Source organism: Nannospalax galili, unplaced genomic scaffold (genome assembly GCF_000622305.1).
Source record: "Nannospalax galili isolate Female #2095 unplaced genomic scaffold, S.galili_v1.0 scaffold231, whole genome shotgun sequence".
In the NCBI taxonomy this organism is placed as follows: domain Eukaryota; kingdom Metazoa; phylum Chordata; class Mammalia; order Rodentia; family Spalacidae; genus Nannospalax; species Nannospalax galili.
In genome coordinates this window covers 2,603,765-2,624,010 of record NW_008330120.1, presented here as the reverse complement: position 1 = coordinate 2,624,010, position 20,246 = coordinate 2,603,765, and the positions used below count along the sequence as shown (strand labels likewise).

Sequence of the window (20,246 nt, the reverse complement as noted above, 5' to 3'; positions counted from 1 at the left end):
CTCCATCTCCATCTAGAGATGGAAATACACACCACGAACCCAATTCAAGGGTCAAGCACAAATGTTTTCATATGTGGCATACACAGAGCTGGACAGGATTCGTAAATCTGCATACTTGGTAGAAACTGATGCCGACAGACACCAGTTCTAAATCTCCACTCTTCTCTGCATGAGAACTTTATGCTTTGCTGAAGAAGAATGAAAGATCTTCAAGGTGCTCTCCTGCCTTGTGGCAATGCTTGTTGGTGGCAGAGATATCAAAGTGTTCATTACAGAGGAAAGATCTTTCCTCAGGAGGTTAAAAAAAATGGATTTAATTTTAAAACTAGATATCGCTTCCCCATGACCCCAAGACCAGGATCCCTAAGCCCCCGAAGACCATTAATCTGGGAAAACAAGGTTCTATTTGTGCGGCACCCAGGAGGTAGAGGCAGGAGCGTCAGGAGTTCAATGCCATCCTCTGCTACACAATGAGTTTGAGGCCAGCCTGGGCTACATGAGACCCTGTCTCCAAAGAATAACAAAAGAAAACACTAGCCACATAAAGTTATATGTCTTTAAAAAACATTTTCAACTAAACAACAGGTAAAGGCCAGGTGTATTGGCACATGCTTTTAATCCCAGCACTTGGGAAGCAGAGGCAGGCGGATCTCTGTGAGTTTGAGGCTAGCCTGGTCTACAGAGCAAGCTCCAGGCCAGCAGGGGCTACAGGGAGACCCTGTCTCAAAAATACCCCCCCCCAAAAAAACAGGTAAGAATCAGGTGGGGAAACCTAGGGCACAGGGGTCTAGATTAGGGAGAGGGAAATTAAGCTGACATCTAGGATGGGGCCGGAAATCCATCTGTGGTCTCCAGGCGACACCTGGTGGTGGCTGTGCCTCCCGGTTTGCAACCGCTGCCTCCAACAGCGCCACCTGGGAGAAACCAACTCCAGCCTAGTCTGGAAGGGCTTGTGTCACAATCCAGAGCTTTAAAAAGTGCTGGGACCCCCAGGAGGCGAGGGGGCAGGGGGAGGCTACCAACACTGAAGCCCTCTTAAGTACCCAGGTGTCCAAAAAGTCTGTGCCCATCCTGTCCCCAGGACTGCCCGGTGGTGCTCTGTCACAAGGCATGTCCTGGAGACATTGGCTGACACACCCAAAGGTAGCACAGGAACTGAGTTCACACATAGGCATACACCCCAGAGGTCCATGTTCTGAGCTGGCAAAGTGAATGCAGGCAGCTCGTGTGTCCATACTGTGGCATAGAACCATCATCCTCACGACTTGTACATGCTGGGTGGCCCTGGGTAAGTGGCTGACCTTCACTGAACCTCTGTTTCCTTGGTGACAAATGGATGTGGGGTAGAGAAAAAAGAGTGCTGTGCCACACCAGCTCCCTGGGGAGTTGTTAGACTTGCAGAGGCTCAGGTTCGATTCTGGGAAGTATGGCTGGTGGCTGGTCTCACGAAATTTTCTGTGATCCCAGTGCTTCCTGGGTACTTCTGCCGTGCAGGGCCTCTGAGCACACTCGAATGGACGTGCACTCAGAATGTCTGCGAAGGGCTTGGTGGATGGCTGCCAAAATCCTACAGCTTCAGAAAGCTCTGGTGGACAGGGTCTTTTTCCTCCCTTGTGTGTGTGTGTGTGTGCACACACGTGCACAGGGGGCGGGGACTGTGGTCAAAGGTCAATGTCAGATGTCTTCCTCAACTCCTCTCCACTGTAGTTGTTTTTAGATTTATTTAGTGTATGTGTGTGTGCACCTGTGTGCAGGTGCCCCCAGAGGCCAGAAGAGGGTGTCAGAGCCCATGAAATTGGAGTTACAGACGGTTGTGAACCACCCAGCGCAGGTGCTGGGAACTGCAAAAGCAGTATGTGCTCTTACTCATTGAGCCATCCCTCCAGCCCTCTACCATGTTTTTGGAGACAGAGTCTCTCACTGAACTTGGATCTCACAGATTCAGCTAGACTATCTGACCACCAAACCCCAGGGATCTTCCTGTCTCCATCCCATGACTCCAGGGATGAGATTACAGGTACAAACTATCATACCCAGATTTTATGTGGATGCCAGGGATCCACACTCAGGTCCTCAGGTAGTATACCAGGCACTTTACCCACTGAGCACTGAACCACAAAGAGACTCTATCTTAAAGCAAGGTAGAAGGTTAGGACCAACACCAAAGATTATCCTCTGGCCTCCATACATACACCTCCATACAGGCACACATGTGCACCTGCACTTACACGGAGAAACACACCACATACATAACACACAAAGATTTAAAATGTGATAATCCCTTAATGGAGTATTAGTCAACCATGTAAAGGAATGGAGGGAGTAAAGACACAGTGTTGTGGGTGAACTCAGAAAACATGTTGGGAAGTCATATGCAAGGGGCTGCATGCTGTGAGCCCTGATTCATGCAAAATGTCCAGAGAGCAGATCCATGCTGGTGGAAGTGGGCTGGTTGGTTGTCTAGGGTTGGAGGGAGATGAGGGATGACTGAGGATGGATATAAGGCTTTTGCTGTTGTTGTTGTTGTTGAGTGGAACTGCATAGTCTTGATGATCACACAACATTGCAAATGCTGAACCGAATTTGCATTCTGACACGGGACAGACATGCCAGTTTCCAAACCCACATGTGAATAAAGCAATTCATAGGCCTGAAGCCAAGGATGCTATTTGGGGTGGGGTGTGTGTGTGCATATGTGCATATGTATGCCTGTGGAGGTCAGAGGTCAACCTCGGTGTTACTGCTTGGGTACCACCCATCTTATTTTTTGAAGCAGAGTCTCTCACTAGCCTCGAACTCACCACCAAAGAACCCTGGGGCTATGCCTGTCTCCACTTTGAAGTGCTGGGATTACAAGGGCACCCCACATGCCAAGCTTCTTTACATGGGTTCTGGGGCTCAAACTTGGACTCTCAATACCACACTGACTGAACTGTCTTTCTGGCTCTTATCATGGGTGTTTGACATCAGCACAGACATGTGCAGGGTTGGTTTCTTTACAGGTCTCAGTGATCAAGAGCACATTTCCTGGTCAGCTTTCTATTTTTAGTCCTTAGAATCATACCCTGGGCACCTTCATGACTGCCCCTTGGCCTGTACATCAGCTTAAGGCCAAGGACATTTTGAGGGTTTGTTTTTGTTTTGTTTTGTTTAGACAAGGTCTCTTGTAGCCCAGGCTGACCTGAAGTTCTACATGCCACCAAGGATGACCTTGAATGTCTAAGTGTCTTGTCCTGCCTCTACCTCCCAAGTGCTGAGATTCACAGTTGTGAAACACCATGCCAGCTAATGGGGTACAGGGGATTGAACCTAGGGCTTTGTGCATGCTAAGTAAGCACTCTATCAACTGAGCTGCATCTCTAGACTCTCAAGTAATTGCTATTAAAGATTTGTTTTTGAGAGAGAGAGAGAGAGAGAGAGAGAGAGAGAGACTGACTAAGACCCTTGGAGGCCAGAAGAGGGCATCAGATCCCCTGCAGCAAACCCGGAAAAAGCTAAAAGCCCCATTGAGAGAGAGAGAGAGAGAGAGAGAGAGAGAGAGAGAGAGAGAGAGAGAGAGACTGACTAAGACCCTTGGAGGCCAGAAGAGGGCATCAGATCCCCTGGAGCTGGAGTTAACAAGTGGTTGGTTGCAAGTCACTGGATGCAGATGCTAAGAACAGAGCTCAGGCCCTCTGGAAAAGCCAAACGCTCCTGAACACTGAGCCATTTCTCCAGCCTCTGCACTGATCTTTCAATAGCTGCAAAATGTCCCCCAACATCCCCCTGGGGGCCACTGGGTGTGCTTCCAAGCCCTTGCCACCATAAGCAGCTGTTACAAACACGTGTAAGCACGTTTCATCATATCCTGGGACTTCTTCCCTGTAGGATGATTTACCAGATTGGGGTGGGAATTGGGTCCAAATTGGAGTATTTGGAGAGATTGAAGATAACCTTGTGAGGATACAGGATTCTCTGAACTCCCTATGTACAGGGCCCCAGATCTTATCAGTATTTATCATTTTTCCCATTTTCAATGTAGAATGTAAAGCAGGTAAAATGTAAAAACGGGCAAAGGACAATGATGTGGGGAGGTGGTGCTGTGTGTTCCTGGGCACCGGGGGCAGTGGAGCTTCTGGTCACATGGCCAGATGTGGATTCCTGGGGAGATGGGGGGGACAGACCCTTTCAGGATGTCGTGAGGGCTATGCACGTGGCCCTCTAGTCAATGCACGTGTCCTGTGCCCACTCTGCAGACAGCTCCAAGGGCTCAAGCAGAAACGCAGCCCGCGAACCCCCCAAGCTGAGCCCTACTCTTGAGTTTCCAAGTGGCACAGACTGCAGTATCCCTGACATTTCCACTGAACACAAACCCGGTGTTTTGCTAAATGTTAATGGATTTCTGTGCCCTCTGCTGGCTGCCTCTGTAGCCGGTGCGCACTGCGGAGGCAGAGCCTAGCGACTGGAATTTTCCTCTCGCCTGAGAGCCTGTTTTTTCCCTTGCCGCAGAGCTGGCTTTGGAGGTACAAGTTCCAAAGTGCTCTGCAAGTTGCTGAAGAAGCCTTCCACTTAATATCCATACCAGCAAGTTTACAGGAAATTATTTATCTCCCACTTTGGGAATTATTAGTTCTGGATGAAGACTCTTATTGTATAAGGTTTGCTGAGAATTTATGAGTCTCTCTGGAATCCAAGAGGGGATCGATTCTCAGCAAGTAAACATTTTAAGCAAATTAAGTGTTGGTGGTTGTAATAGAAATGGTACCCACTATTACTCAGGTGTCTGCTCTGTGCCAGGAGTTCCATCTCTCCAATGGCAACAGGGGGCAAGTTTTATCACCCAAACATTTCACATAAAGAAACTGAGGCTAGGAGAGCTGCCCCTGGTTAGTCCAGCACCACACGGCTGGGGGCAGAGGCAGTCTCTAAACCACATTTACCAGGCGCAAGGTCAGCCTTTCCACTGACTGAGAGGTCAGGGTGGCAGGTCGTAGGGTCTTGACAGCACATTCTTATCTCATTGGTCATTCATTCCACCGATACAACAGGGTTGGAAAGGAACAGGAGGCCCATGATTACAGGGTAGGGGAGCTGAGGGTCTCAAGAACTGGCTTGGAGGTCACATAACAAATACAAAGTTTGGCTGGGGGGAAGAGATGGCTCAGTCAGAAAAGAGCTTGCTCTGTAACAAGAGGGCCTGAGTTTGATCTCCAAAACCCACGTTAAAAATCCAGCACAGTATAGGCAATGCACTTGTAATCCCAGCGATGGGGAGGCGGAGATGGCTGAATCCCTGGGATTCCGGCAGTATAGCCTGATTAGTGAGTTCCAGGCCATTGACAGTCCTTGTCTCAAAGGAAAAAGGTGGATAGCACCAAAGAAACCATACTGAGGTTATGATCTGGTTGTGGCCAGAAACACAGGTGCACACACACCAAAAAATAAAAATAAAAAAAAAAAAGGAAGGAGACATGGAACTAGAATTCAAGTGTGCCTATGCCTAGGGCTGAAGCAGAGGCCAGACAAGGCTGGAGGGCTCCATGAAGGCTAGCATACAACAAGACTTTCTATGTCGACAATGAAAGGCTCATGGCAGATGGGATGGGGTCCTCCTGCTCATCCAGTGTTCAGTATAGCTCCATGCAAGGTCGGGAGTCTCAAAAGTCCCCCCGGATGCCAGTAGAGAGGTGCCCTCTCCATGCTGAGAACACTAGGCTGATAAAAATCCAGGTGTATGATGCCGGGTAGGTGAGCAGCATCCCACATGACCTGAAGCCTTGCAAAGACATCTCTGCTCAGAGAAGACAGACCACCAGAGACCAGGGGGAGCCCAGGACACCTAGGGCAGTCCAGAGAGAACAAAAGACTTAGGCACACAGGAACAGCTCTATGACTCTGATGAGTGAGTGATATGTGGCAGTGGCGGGGGGGCACACCAGAGGCTGGAGATCCAGGAGGCTACCCCTCCATACTTCAGTCCCAGGTGAGATGTGCAGGCCATCAACTGTCACCCACAGCTTATATAGCTACTTTTAATTTATAATATTTTATTATTTTTATCTTATCTGTATGAGTATATCACCTGCATGTATTTAAGTGTACCTGTGTTGTGCAGTGCCAGTAGAGGCCACAGGAGGACTTCAGATCCCCTGGAACTGGAGTTACGGATGGTTGTTAGTCACCATGTGAATGCTGGGAACCAAGCCCAGGTCCTCTGCAAGAGCAGCCAGTGCTCTTAACTGTTGAGCCATCGCTCCAGCCCCAGTATGGCTGCTTCTTCATCTCCACTGCATTGGCTTCCAAAACAGAGGCCCAGCATCAATGACACACCTCTACAGGGCACAGCAGTGGGGAGGGTGGCAACTCCCTCAGGGGGGGAACTGGCCAGCTGCAGGTGGACACTGACTTTGAACATCCTGGCAGCCAAGTCAAAAGGAAATACAGTTGCCAATGTAGCCATCATCCTTGCTGCATCCGAGAGCAGATCTGGCATCTCAGGACTATTGTTTCCCAGGCCAGCATGAGGCTCACCTGAGTGGCATCCCTCCTAGGGATGAGGAATAAAAGGGATGGTCTTTCAAGTATCCTCCAAGGCCATCCAGGATACACCATAGAACTTCCCTGGAGCAGTCTTCAGGTTTTAGTGAGCCCAGAAAAGATACCAAGTGGGTCTTGTGACTCCTCTCTCAACTGTCCAGCATCTCCCCCAGCTTCAGTGGGCTCCCAGCCAAAATCTCAGACAACAGCAGCTGCCTCATGTTGGTTACCCCTCACCTCCGATTTGTCCAGCAACCTTAGGGCCTGGGTGTGGGGACGACCCTCCTCTAGAAAACACCCTTGGCTCAGAGAGATGAGAACCCACCCAAGGCTTGTGGCAGAGGCAGGAAGATGTACCCCAAGGTCTGAACTGTTCCCAGCCCTGTGCTCCACACAGGTGATTCCTGTCCCTGGTAACTGGAAGGGCCAGCTCTGTAGGAAGCCAGTGTCCTGTTCTTGCAGAAAGGGCTCCCTTAGTACTCCAGCTCTTCTCCAGTGCCTGGGCCAAGGAGGTTTCAAATCCTGCAGAAATGCTAAAGATACACTTTCCCTTCATTTCACTCTCTGTTAACTCCCAAAGTGTGAACAAAAACTCTTCAGAATAAACACTCAATGAAATGGCTCAAAATGGATCACTGAGCCAACCAATGGTGCCTCACAAACAGGTGGACTTACTCTCTTAGAGCATGTCATATGGGCTTGATTTTATGTGATTTGCAGGTTGTGTGTGTGTGTGTGTGTGTGTGTGTGTGTGTGTGTGTGTGTGTGTACCCACACGCACTCACAGTCCAGGGCCTCGTGGATGCTAGGCAAACCCTCACCCAAGCTACACTCCAGGTCTAATGCAGCTGTTGACAAGATCTCAAAGGCAGAGTCCTCAGGACCCAGGAAGATGTCCAAGTGACTCTGCACCAGCCCAAGGAAAATGGCACCAAGAGAGTTTGAAAGTTCCCTGACATCTAGCCAAGTGTCTAATTGAATTGGGGGCAAATGGAAATAGAGTTCTTATCCCCAAAACTGCGGGTCCCTGTGCCAGGCAGGTGGCCCTTCCAACAGCAAAGACTGCTTAGTAAGCTCCTGGCGAACATGCAACTTGGAGGGAGGCCACTTGTTAAGTTAAAAGGGTACCCATAAGTCACCCGCCTTCTGCACACCTCATTAGCTAAGTGACCGGACCCGATGGATTGGGGTTGTTTAATATCTGCCTATTGACTTTGGAGCACGCCTGCCAAAAAATAAGATCAGGGTTTGACATCGTCGATGCTGATGTACATTCTCCTGACTCTTATTTGTCAAACAGATGGCTAAGCCGGGCACAGTCACGTCGGTGGTGTAAGACCATCGTCAACATAGGTTGGGCCTGCTGTGACAGCAGGAAACAAGGACCATTAATTTGAAAGCTAGATCCGGCTGTAGGGGAAAGAAGGGCAGCCAGGGTACAATGGTGATCTTGTCCCCCCAAAAACGACTTGATGAATGACCAGGAGACCTTTACCACACATATACAGATTCCTGAAGTTGTGTTAGGGTTCAGGGCCCCAGAAAAATGTAAATGACCCACCAGGGGCAGCAGTGATGTGTGTCATCTCAAGGCCTATGGCTGTCCCAGGCTACAGCCTCAAAGGCGTGGATGGTACTAATGGGACGTAGGTTCCTTCTAGTAACAGATTGTTAGGCAGCAAGTAACTGTCCCCCGTTGTGCCTTTTAGACCATCGCACTTCTTCAAAACTTCAAGGCAACATTTTAAAATCAGGAGTTAAACTATCAAGAATGTCAGGTTTCAGCTTGGGGAAAGTTCTAGAACAATCTAGCAGCTTCTGCTTTGCCTTTCTGCTGGATCTGGGTCCCCATGCCCTCTTCAGTCAGTGGGCCGCCTCCTCATTTTCCTTGCTTTTCTCCTGTACCTGGCTCACTCAATCCCACAGCCAGCCCTGAAGGGCAGTCTAAGGTGGTATATCAAATGGGGCTTTGGGTTAAAGACAGGTACTCAGAGCTGGTCTGCTCCCAGGGAAAGTCAGGCGCTTAGGAATGTGGGAAAGGGGCAGGAGGGGCTGTAGGGACACTGGGGTTGGGGCCACAGGAAGAGGCTGCCAGCCTCTGTCTGCTCTGCAAGTACACGTTTGTCTCCTACACCTAACGCCACCTGTCTCCACAGCCATAAGGGTAAGAAGGTGTTCCCTTGGGACAATGTGTTTGGAGGTTCATCCAATCCCCCCCGGACAGACCCACCCCAGAGATGGCTCAGGCAAACACACCCCATCACTGGCCACAGAATCATTTAGCTGCGTAGCTTTGACAAACAAATTCACAACCCATGCTGCACAGGACCTCCCGACGTAGGCCGGTGCTCCGCTCTGCACGATAACACAGAGCTATTATCATTACTGCTATTACTTCTATTATGCCAGTGCATTAGATGGTCTCAGAAGGGAGAGATAATTGGCTCCCATCACCCCAACCGGCGAGATGGGTGCCACGTACAAAGAGCTCAAAATTAAAGCCTGGCATTGTCAGCCTGGTGGGACGGAGTAGATTACCAAAGAGACATAAAAACTCACCTGCTCCATCAACACCCTCCTAGAGATGGCTGACATGAGGACAGGCAATTTGGCATCTGATTCAGTCCCTTGTCTTGCCTGATGAGTGCCGTGGGGGCCACTGTGGGGTTGAGCTCTGCAAGGTTATCCCAGGGCAGACTGGGTAGGCAGAAGTGTCCAGGGGAACTAGTTAGAGGTCTTGTTGAAACTGGAACTGGTTTTATACAGGGCCTCTCTCAGCATCAGGTTGGTGGGGTCTTTGGTGCCTGACTTGGTCATCCAATAGAGAAGGAACATCTTGTGCGCACAATGTGGGCGCTTCAGGTGGCGTGCTATGCTGATGGGCGTGTCCCCATTGGTGTCGCTGTCGTGGATGGAGGCACCATACTCCAGCAGAGGTGCGATGCAGTCTACCCTGCCCATGGCTGCAGCCACATGGAGGGGTGTCCTTCCCAGTGGCGATTTCCCCAGGCAGTCTGCACCTGTGAGATTAAAAAGACCCTCTGGGGTGGGCTGTTCTCCCTGCCACAAGCCCTACCCTCTGACACATATGTGCAGCAAGGAAGGGGCCATGGCCATGGCAGGGATGCAAGGGGGAGCTGATGCTTGCTCCCAGGAGTACTGTAGCCCACCTTAGTCCAGTACTCCTTCCCTCCAGCCTGGCCCCTTGGGGTACCTGGTGGTCTTGACAATCTTTCATTGCAAGCTGGTCCCTGCATCTTGCTACCTAGGATTACTATTCTCGATCATTGCAGGTATGCCTCAGCCACTCCCTTAATTACTGTAACACTATTCTGCCCCCTCCCTCATTTTTCCCACTGAGTCCTCCCCATGCCCCCCAACCCCTGCTTCCAAAGTCCCAGCTACACCTGCCTTCCGTCTTTACTCTTAAACACACCATTCTGCACCCTTCCTCAGGCCCTCTGCACATGCTGTTCTCATTACACTTAGTGACTTCCTGTACACTCTACACACTCCATATTAGCTCAGTAGACAATGAGTCGAAAATATCCCATATGTGACTGGCCACAGACTTATTTGTAATCATTGGCTGGCTTTCCCATCAAAGCTCCACGAGGAAAGAAACACACATGGTTTGAGCTCTGCTGTTTTCATCCCTGGCATGTAGCTCAAGGCACTGGGGAGGCGATGGGTCACAACCTGAGCATGGACAATCTGGATTCTCTCTACCTCCTGCAGACAGATGGGCTAGCATGGACTTGTGGAATTGAATCAAATTCTGAGTAACAAAAATCACAACACACAGAAAACAAAGCAATTCAATTCAACCCAGCTGGTACCGCAGCTACGGTACATATGAGCCATGACTGGTTGGCAAGGGCCAGGCCTTAAGTAGGTTCCCAGAATGCAGGTAACCTCTGCAATTCCACCCTGCAGCGGCTCCAGAGGATGGAAAACTTTGCGAAGCCTGCCATCATTTTTTAACGGGTACCTTCAAATACATCATGGTTCCATCAGGGTGAAAATGACTTTTTATGAGCTTAAAGGACTGCGGAGCTGTTAAAGCCCATTTTTCATTATATGAGGTAACTGCAGAAAGGTGGTGCAGGTTGGCAGAGAACACGGTGTGTCACCTAGCCCATCCCCCAGGCTCTATGTCAGGGACACCACATGCCGGCATCCTGCCCTGGAAGGCCAAGGTGTTTCCTACCCTGACAATTGACAGGGCTGAACAAGATGCAGGCAAAAGAGAAGGGTCCTTAGTGGGTGCAAGGAGCTGGCAGAACCTTCAGGAAAGCATTCCTGAGCCCTAAGCCCTGGGTCACATGCCAGGTCACTTGCCATTTTTTTTCCTCCTTTTTTTCAAGTAAGGCGTGGGCTGTCTGAAGCTGTGATCTGTTTCTAAGTGGTCTTGATCTCAAGTGGTGGGCACCATGTCCTCAACCAGGAAGGACCAAGGGGGCTACGAGAGTCTACCTTGACAGTGCTGACTGGAGCTCTGCTTTCTATGGAGACAGACAGATGGTCACTCTTTAGAGGGGCAAGAAAGCAGAGTTTTGGATGACCGTCTTCCTGAAGATTTATTTAAAAGAGCATCCCCCCAGTCATCCTGCTGGCCAACCATGAAACTTTGAGGCAGACCATGTGGGGACATTCCCAGAAAGAGATGTGGCTGTCCCAAAAGGACAGCTAGGAACCCCTCTAGCTGCCCCATGTCTTGGCACCCTACAATTTCAGTCCCACCACAACAGAAAGAACTTTCTAAGAACCTGACCCAGAGAAAGGCACAGCCTCTGAGGGATAGGTCCTAAGGGGCCCATGCCCAAGGAGTGCCATGGGGGGCAAGCTTGGTGAGTGACAATTCTGGTGTCCACGGAGCCACTGTTGAAGAAGTCAGGGAGGCAGAGCAGGTTATGCTTTCTGCCAGAATTACCAAGCTCTAGAAGGTACTTCACGGCTTCCTTGTGGCCTCTGTGGGCGCAGATGTACAAGGCTACGAATGCCCTCTGAGCTGTCCACTTCTGCCATTGCTCATCCTTAAAATTCTGGGAGTTTGCTGTCCGGTAGAAGGAGTCCTCGCTAATACCAAGACATGAAAGCTGGCCGAGAGAAAGAGATCAAGGTTGTCCATAGAGCATGTTATATTGCATGAAGGGGACACGTGTGTGTGTGTGGGGGGGCATGTTACTTGAGCCCAAACCAAGGTGCACAGTGGCAGGGGCACTGACAGGGGATACTGTTCAGCACACATTCAGGAAGTGCGGAGTTACCCTCGGTCAGCCTGAGGATGCAGGAAGGCCTTCCTGCCAGTGTTCTGAAGGGAGAAAATAGCTTTGCTCATGCCCAGAGGAAGGTATTTGTGACCCTTTGGGAAGACATCAGCTAACATGACATGGCCCCCCAGAGGGAGCCCCAGAAAAGGGGATGTCCTCTTGGAGTTGTGATGGATTCTCCCCTTCCGATCTATTTCTGTGCCCATTGTCCCTGCTAACTTCTGGAACATTCTGAACTCTGCTAGCAGATGGACAGCCCATCGCAGAATCAACTTGATATGATATAGCCCTTCAAGTGCAGGAGTGGGTTGCGGGAGCCCAGAGAAGACTGTGCCCCAGAGGTCTGGGTGAGGCTGGGGGGCAGGAGGGACACTGGGGGCCAAGTGCAGGGAACACAGGGGACAGCAGTTTAGATTGGTCTCAGGCAGAAGGAGACAGTCATCCTAGTTCAGAGCAAGAGTCAGCAAGCAGAGGCACTAACTAAATTGCCAGGGCAGAGGGGAGACTGGTAAAGAGAGGAGCCAGAAAATACGCCCTATCTGCAGCTACATAGACCTCGTCCTTGCTGCCCGGGCCTGAGGCGTGTAATACGGGAATTACCACCACCCCACCTCCCTGGATGAAGCCCAGCATCCCTCCTACACCCAACCTTCCCTTGACCCTCATCCCACCAGGAAACTGCCTCTTCCTCTCCAGGAGCTCAGAGCTCTACCCCCAATGTCTTCTGAGGAAGGAGCTCACACTTGCCCGTGCCAGCCACACATCTTCATGGATGGGTAAACATCCTGGTCCTTATCCTCCTTCCTATCCCACCTCAGAGCCAGCGGGAGAGCCCAGCAGGAGGTCTGGCAAACAGCTGGAGCCTGCTGCTGTGCGGGGAGGGTGGACATCCCCCCACCCCCACCAGAAGCGACAGAACCTCTTGGGTACTTTTACGTGGTTGCACACCATGCAAAAGGCCCTGAGCTCTGGGCTGACGCTCCTTTGGCATTCGCTAGTGTTAACTTTGATTTTCAACTTAAGCAACACATGGGTAGAATAGTGCCACCTGGGCCCCTCTGGGGGTGGAGTAAGCAGGTTTATAAACTGTAAATAAGGAAACCCAGGGGAGTTGCAAGCTCAGAGTAGAGTAACTGGAAAACTGAAGTCAACAGCCTGCACTTCTCTGTTCTGAGGCCTTCATTCAAATACCCATACTAAGGACGGAGTCCCCCACCTTTAATATATGGTTGCTTAGGATGATACTGAAAGAAACACGAGATCACCTTACTGGGGTCCCCTTCCACCGCCGCCAAAACCAATTCCGTCCAACCATCATAATGCCAGATAGCCAATGAAATGATTGCGCCTGGGATGACATCATAGAACTTCAGGGTGGCATCATCCATCAAAATTCCTACGAGGAACAAGTTTTCCTTTTAAAGAATTGGGCTCTAGAGAGAAGCCACCACATCTGACCTTGAATCTCAGAAAGAAACTTTTTAGAATCTTGAGCAAAAAATAATCTTTCAGCTGATGGTTGTGCAGGAGCCAGGCTGCTGCTGCTGCTAATGCTTTTAGAAAATTAATTTGGCTCAGCTTACATAGAAGCTGGACCCCCCTACAAACAATGGCAATGATTTATAAAATTTTGTAATTACAGCTTGTCCTGTTGGGGGAAAAAATACATGAGTCAGTGAAATGGTTTTATGAGGCAAACTCTACAAATAGAACTACTTAAATTTGAGCTATATATCACAGGCCCGACAGTGTACTTAGGAAAGTTCTATATGTTCAACTGAAATACCCACTCTAGGGAATGCTGCCATTAGCTGGCTAGAGAGAGGCCAGAAAGTGACATGAAGGATCTTGCTAATGGCAGCCACATTAGGTTTCTCCACGTCAGCACTACTGACATTTTGACTAGGTAATTCCATCCCATTCTATACCACCATAGCCTGCCAGTCACACCTGGAGCTAGCTCATTCAGTCAAGAAATGTTGCCTAGACATTGCCCATAGGGGGGACAAGATGGCCCCTCTAAAGGCCTATGGTCATGTCAGAAGTGAAGATTGACGCTTGATGTATTTGAACTTGAGTGTCAGAACTCTTGCCTGACCCAGCATAGCATCTTAAGAACAGTAATCTACCACCACTTCAGAAACACAGGCTTAGCAAGGCTTGGTGACACATGCCTGTCAATCCCAATACTCAGGAGCTGGAGACAGGAGGATTAGGAGTTCAAGGTCATGAGATCATCTCAAAAAAGAAACCCAATAAAATAATAATAAGCCCAGGTATGGTCAGAGCCAGTAGCTGGGCATTACATAGAGAATATTTTTAAAGTGCAATGCTATTTTCCCTTTTAAACACACACACACACACACACACACACACACACAAACACACACACACACACACACACACACCCTCATGTGGTTGCCATCTTAGGATTCACAGCTGATTTGACTTAAAGTCTTGGCTCTTTCCAGGCTACACCAGCGACCCTCCCAGGTGAGCGGAATCTGGTTTCCTGATGGAGTGACTGCTTTAGGTCCATGTGCCTGTACTTGAATGGTAGGTCCTTGAACCCTCACGATGATCCTCTTAACTTAGGTGGCTCTCCCTCTGCTGACAGCAAACCGCGTCTAGGCCAAACTAGGATGTGATCAAACAGCCTCCTGCCAGACTATCTGAAGACTGTAATCTCAGGAGTACATAAAGAACACTGGTCAGTGATTCTGTTAATTAGGGTCTTATTTGTGGATTGAATGTGGAAGAAAGTCCGCCATTAGTCTAAGACAACTTGACCCTCTAACAGCTTTCTAAACACAGAGGAGAGCTGGGCTCCACTAGCTACCCACTTCCTGCAGATCCCAAGCAGAGCCCTTTGTAGATGGGCAGCCACTACCTTGGGCTCAGACAAATGCTAATTATCACCAACTAAATAAATGACTGGCACTGACACCAGACGTACAAGGATGCCCCTTGCCCATGAATTAACTTGACCCCTTTAGACATGGGCACTGCAAGGTTTAACCCGCCATGATCTCACATGTTCCTCCCTCTGCAGCCTTGGAGGTGGGCAGACATGTTGGCCAATTATTTACAGGTGGGACCCAAATCCCCCCTAGCGACAGAGCAGCACCTTGTCTCCGCTCTGCTAGCCACAGTCAGGACAGTACAGCATAAGGGGTCAGGCTCCCAACAGTTGCTAAGTGACTGCTGAGTGCTGACACTGTAACATCAGTGTGAAGTCATCCTACCTCTCATTCCCTCTTAGCTTTCTTGAATTTATTGCTCAGCCTGGCTCATTGGTGAATATAAATGAACAGAAAGGCTCCAGACTTTTGTAGTTGAGGTGGATACATAATCTTCAAATCACTTGTTGGGGAACAGTTACTCAGTCTCCCCTATGACTCACCTCATCTGTAACATGTTAAATACAGACTGCAGCTCTAGACACAACTTCTTGCAATAAAGCTTCAAAAAAAAAAATCTAAGAGCAACTTTGAACCAGTTCTATAAGAAAACACATGTGCCATGGAGAACAATCACCTACTGAAAAAAGTACGGAGGAAAGGAGTTTTGGCCTTGCCTACACACTGGCAGTTTGCAGAGTCATTCCTGTCTACAGGGGAACGGCACAGGGAATTCTACAGCTAATGGGGCTCTGCTTTCCGGATTAGGAAACTGAGCCCGGGACAGGCTACGTCTGCTAGCACTAAGCGTGGGGACAGGCTGCTCTCAGAGCTGTCGAGCTGTCTCCCCGGCCCTGCAGTACTCCGCAGTGTCTCCGGGATCCTGGCTGCTCACATTCCCCCGGCAGCAGCCCAGAGATTTTTTTTTTTTTTTTTTTTTTTTTTTTTTTTTTTTTTTTTTTTTTTTTTTTTTTTATCTTCGTTTTCTTGAAGTGTTTTGCGTTGATTTCCATCGGGTGGGGAGATGATGAAGCCCAAGGGGCTTTGATCCTGTTCTCATATCCTAAACATTGTAGGGAACTGGGATAGGGAAAGCCATGTCCTCTGGTTGAGGGAAGGGTATGGATATGGAAGGAGGGACAGGTGGGCTATAGACTCTGGCCTCCCCCATGGGGTTTGTTTACGTAGGGAATCATGGGGGTCCTGATTCAGGACAGCTGCAGGTACTGGGTTCTGGTTCTGATTGGGCTCCCTCCGAGCCCCTGATGTGGGAAAGGACACAGCTTGGAATTCAGGGTTCAGATACATATTGGGTTAGTGTCAGGATTTGGGGGTCCAATCATGGATAAGGTCTGGTTTGAGTTCTGGGGTCCTGATGAGGGCAGAATTTGCTCAGGATTTGGGGTTCTCATGACAACAGGCTTGCTGTCTGGTTAGCATCCTGGTTTAGGAAGGATCTATGAGGGGATTTGGAGTCCATGCATGGTCTGGACTCTTTCTGGGATTTGGGGTTCTCAGGAAGCCCTAGTAATAAACAACAGAGTTAGGAATCAGGCAGCTCTGCTCTGAGACTTAAAGGTCTTAATAGTGACAGGATCTGCTCCAAGTTGGGGTCCTGATGGAGGCAAGATTTAGTTTAGAATTTGGGGTTCTGATGTGGGTAGGTTTAGCTAAAGACTGGAGTTGAGTTTGGGGGTCTTCATGAGGCAAGGTTTGTTTTGAACCTTGGCTCCCTCACAGAGACACAGCTAGCCTCAGCTTGGGAATGCTCATAAATATGATGTTCATGAATATTGGGGGCTTAGAAAAGGGTAGGCTTGAGTGGTGGGGGTCCTCCTGTGGGCAGATTCATTTCATCCTTGGAACCCTTAAGAGGACACTGGGCTTGGACTAGGGTCCTGCTGTGGCCATGAGGAGCTTGAGGACTAGCTTTCAGATGGGGACAAAGTTGGCTTTGGATCTGGGGGTCCAGATGGGGGCAAGGCTCACTTTGGGGTCAGGCATCATTATGTAGACTGGGGTTCAACAGCACAGATGATTGGTGGAAGCCGGGGGGATTCTGAACTGGGTGCAAAGGCTCTGGAATGATGTGGGCGGAGTCTGCTCTGGGATTTAGGGTGCTGGGGTGGCCAGGGGAAGCTGGAGGATTTGAGGTTCAGACATGGCAGTGTGTGGACAGCCTTTGGGACCCTGAGATGGGCATCCTTGTGTGGACACAGCTGTGGAGGATCCCAGTCCTGATGGTCACATGGTTAGCCTGGGGACTTGGACTTGGGGCTCAGATTTGGTCAGGCTCGCTCTTGTTTGGGAAGTCTGAAGGTGGGTAGGGTTGGTTTTGAACTTCAACATCCTCATGTAGATGCAGCTGCTAGAGGATTTGGGGTTCTGAGGTAGTAATGGCTAGCCTGGAGATTTGGGGTTCAGTCTTGGACATATCTATCTTGCCTTTGGGGATCCCAACGTGGGAAGCATTTGGTTTAATTTTGACACACTTATATGAAGAGGATTTGGGGTTCTGAGGGATGCATGACTAGCCTGGATTTTTGAAGTTCAAACTTGGGGTTCAGGTTTGTTCTGGGTTTGGGAGTCCTAGGACGTGCAGAATTTATTTTCACTTTTAGCATCTTTTTATGTACACAGTTGGTGAAAGTCTGGGGGTTGCAGTAATGGGTAATATGGGAGATTTGGGGGTTCAGTCTTTGGAAGATGTGTCCTGGGTTCTTGGATAGGCAAGTCTTGTTTTGAATTTTAGCATCCTTGTATGGATACACAGGAGTCTGGGGGGTTCAGTGGTAGTGGTTAATGTGGGAGATTTAGAGGTTCATCTTTGTTCTGGGTTTGGGGGTTACAGAATGGCATATTCTGAGTTTTAGCATTTCTTTGTGGACAGTTGATAGAAGTTTGGAGGCTCTGAACAGTTATGGTTAGCTTGGAGATTTGGGGCTTTAATTTGACCATGTTTGCTCTGGGACCTGAGAGGGGGGCACAATTTAGTGTTCAGCTTCCTTGAATGGACATTGCTGGTAGAGGGTTTGTGCTTCTAAGCCTAGAGACCTAGGCTTCAGTCTCTGCCAACTCTGTCCTGGTCTTGAGGGTCCTGGGAAGAGCAGAAGCTTATTTTGAGTTTGAGCATCTTTGTGTGGACAAAGTTGGAGTTTCGGGGTTCTGAGTTAGTCATGGCTAGCCTGGAGATGTGGGGTTGTTCTGGGCAGGGGTGCTCTGGGTTTGGGGTCCTAGGGTCAGTAGGATTTGTCTAGCCTCTGGTATGTTTGCATAAGCAGGCTGGCTAGAGGATTTGGGGTTCTGATGTTTTCAAGTCAGCATGAGAACTTGGGGTATGCTTTGAGATTGGGGTTCTCAGAGGGCTAAGGCTTGCCCTTGGTTTGGGGATTCTATTAAGGGCCAGTTTTGTTTCCGGTCGACAGTCTTCTGTAGACATGGTTGTCTTGGGCACTTGGGTCCCTCATGAGGACAGAGCAACTTCAAAAGGGATTGGGCTGCTGGGAGGATCTTGAGATTTGGGGTGCTGAGTGACCAGTACTTGCAAGGTTGGCAGGTGCAGCTCAAGACAGGCAGGACGCTTGTGGACAAGGTTCACCTTGAGATTTGTCTGGAGTTGGGAGACCCTGAGTGGCCAGGACCTCATGGAGCTCTCCTAGTTTGAGGTTTGAGATGGTTGGAGTTGACCTGGACACTTGGGGACTCAGGGCAGGAGAGGGGCCCCTGAGTGGAGGGGGCTCGTGGGGTGTGGAGGGGAGGAGGGCAGGGGCCACCTTGGTCCAGGAACTTCAGGAGCTGCAGGTTGATGGGGATGCCGGCCATGAGATCCAGCTCTTCCTTCAGCTCCCGCACCGTCATGTCAATGCGGCAGTTGGCCACGCGGAACATCTCCCCGGTCTCCTCCAGCCGCACCCGCAGGGAGAATAAGTCGGGGGCCCAGTTTGGAGACTCGGTGGCGGCCCGCGAGTCCCTGGCCAGGCGCTTGCCCCTTGAGTAGGCCCGGCTGGGGGTCTGCCGCCCGTCCCCGGAGCGCCGGCCCACCTGGGAGTCGGGCCTCGCGGCGCCCCCGGGGGGCCTCCCGGGCCTTGCACTCGCCCCGACCACCCCCGCCATCCCCGCCGCCTCCGCCCGTCCGCCGCAAGGCCCGCGTCATCCTGTGGCTGCACCGCGCGTCATCCCGCCCCCGCCAACTGTGATGCTGGAGCCGGGACCGCGCAGGGCGCCCGCGCTTCCGGAGACCGACGTCGGCGACCCCAGCCCGCTCCCCCTGCCGTCAGCCTCAGCTACGAAGCTTTCCTTCTTTGTTCAATACAGCCTGCACCTGGATCCACTCGAAGTCACCCCGGCATGCACATTGCTTACAAGATGGTCTCTGGGCAACCCCCTCCCCCCAGGGGCTTCCAGCAGAATGGAGAGAAAGTGGCACTCCCTATAGCCTTGGGCCTCTCTGCAGGCAGCCTAGGCTATGCTGGAGGTGAGAGAGGCCTGCTTCTAAACTAGCATCAAACCCAGAGCACTCCACTCTGAACCCACCCTTGGAGGGAGAAAGGTTATGCAACACACAAGATTGGCCTAGATGGCCCCAGGCCTAGGATGCTTTTCCAGGGAGAGCTATTCCACGGGTCCCCCCGCCAGTGTTCAGGGGAGCAGGAAGCTTATGTCGGGGTGGGGGCAAATACCAGACCCCAGCAGGGAATCTGACAATGGAAGCAGAGGCCAGGGAAAGGGCAGAGATCCCTTCAAAAACTGTTACCAAGAATAAAACAGAAACTTTACAAATACTTTTTGCATTTTGCAGAGAAATTAGTCACAAAATGGACTTTGGTAAGGCAGAGTGGCCCATGCCTCTTATCCAAGCATTTGGGGGTAGAGACAGGAAGATCAGAAATTCAAGGTCATCCCTGGGTATGTCAGACCTTGTCTGAAAATAGCCACAAATGGAGGGGTGGGGGGTTGTATTGGAGGGACAGTCATACTAAATGACAGCATTAATGTGAATTGGAAGTGTACAGGTTGGACCAGTCACTAGTCTCTACAATCTTTGGCTAAATCTTACAACACTTGGGATTGAACCCATGATTCCACCCATGTTGGGTAAATTCTCTATTACCGAGCTACCATCTTTATAAATGTTGTGACTTAGCGTCCAAATTCCACCTCAGAACACTGGCTGACTCTGTTCTGTATAGAATGCAAGATTCCAGTTGAATCACTGTCCTTGTTGCTAGATCAACAGATTTTGATACAATCTCACTTCTAAGCAGTAAAAAGCAAAACACAACAAACTTACTTTAGGCACATAGTAAAGGACTTCTTTTTTCCTTTTTTCTTGGCCAAAGTTTCCTGAATGCTACTGGGGCTTGTGATTTGATATTTTCACACACATCAAGTTCTCTTTGGCATAATATAGACTCTCAATGCCTTCCTTTCTTTTAAAAGAACAAGATAATGGCATTCGGGGAGGGGGGTATCCTGTACACCAGGAAATTCAATATGTAACTTCACAATTGAAAAAAAAGTTCACAAAAAAAGATCGAAGAGGAAAGAACAGCAGTCC

The 20,246-nt window shown here is 49.9% G+C and overlaps 1 protein-coding gene across 1 annotated transcript; it reads right to left on the bottom strand.

The window, feature by feature from the left end:
* Positions 1-9,240: 9,240 nt before the first annotated feature.
* On the bottom strand, positions 9,241-18,802 carry Ankrd60 (ankyrin repeat domain 60). Its single transcript, XM_008842759.1, has 4 exons — positions 18,463-18,802; positions 13,055-13,185; positions 11,450-11,615; positions 9,241-9,536 (listed from the first exon to the last, which is right to left on the bottom strand). The coding sequence occupies exons 1-4, from the start codon at positions 18,800-18,802 to the stop codon at positions 9,241-9,243; spliced, it is 933 nt and encodes a 310-aa protein (XP_008840981.1).
* Between the last annotated feature and the right edge of the window lie 1,444 nt (positions 18,803-20,246).

Bases quoted from the DNA above. Each gene is read 5' to 3' on its own strand.
- Ankrd60 (XM_008842759.1), bottom strand. From the start codon at position 18,802: ATGGCGGGGGTGGTCGGGGCGAGTGCAAGGCCCGGGAGGCCCCCCGGG. The intron at 13,186-18,462 runs GTGGCCCCTGCC...TGTTCCTCGTAG, and splicing joins CCTGAAGTTCCTGGACCAAG to GAATTTTGATGGATGATGCC. The intron at 11,616-13,054 runs GTGATCTCGTGT...TCTCTCGGCCAG, and splicing joins TGGAAGGGGACCCCAGTAAG to CTTTCATGTCTTGGTATTAG.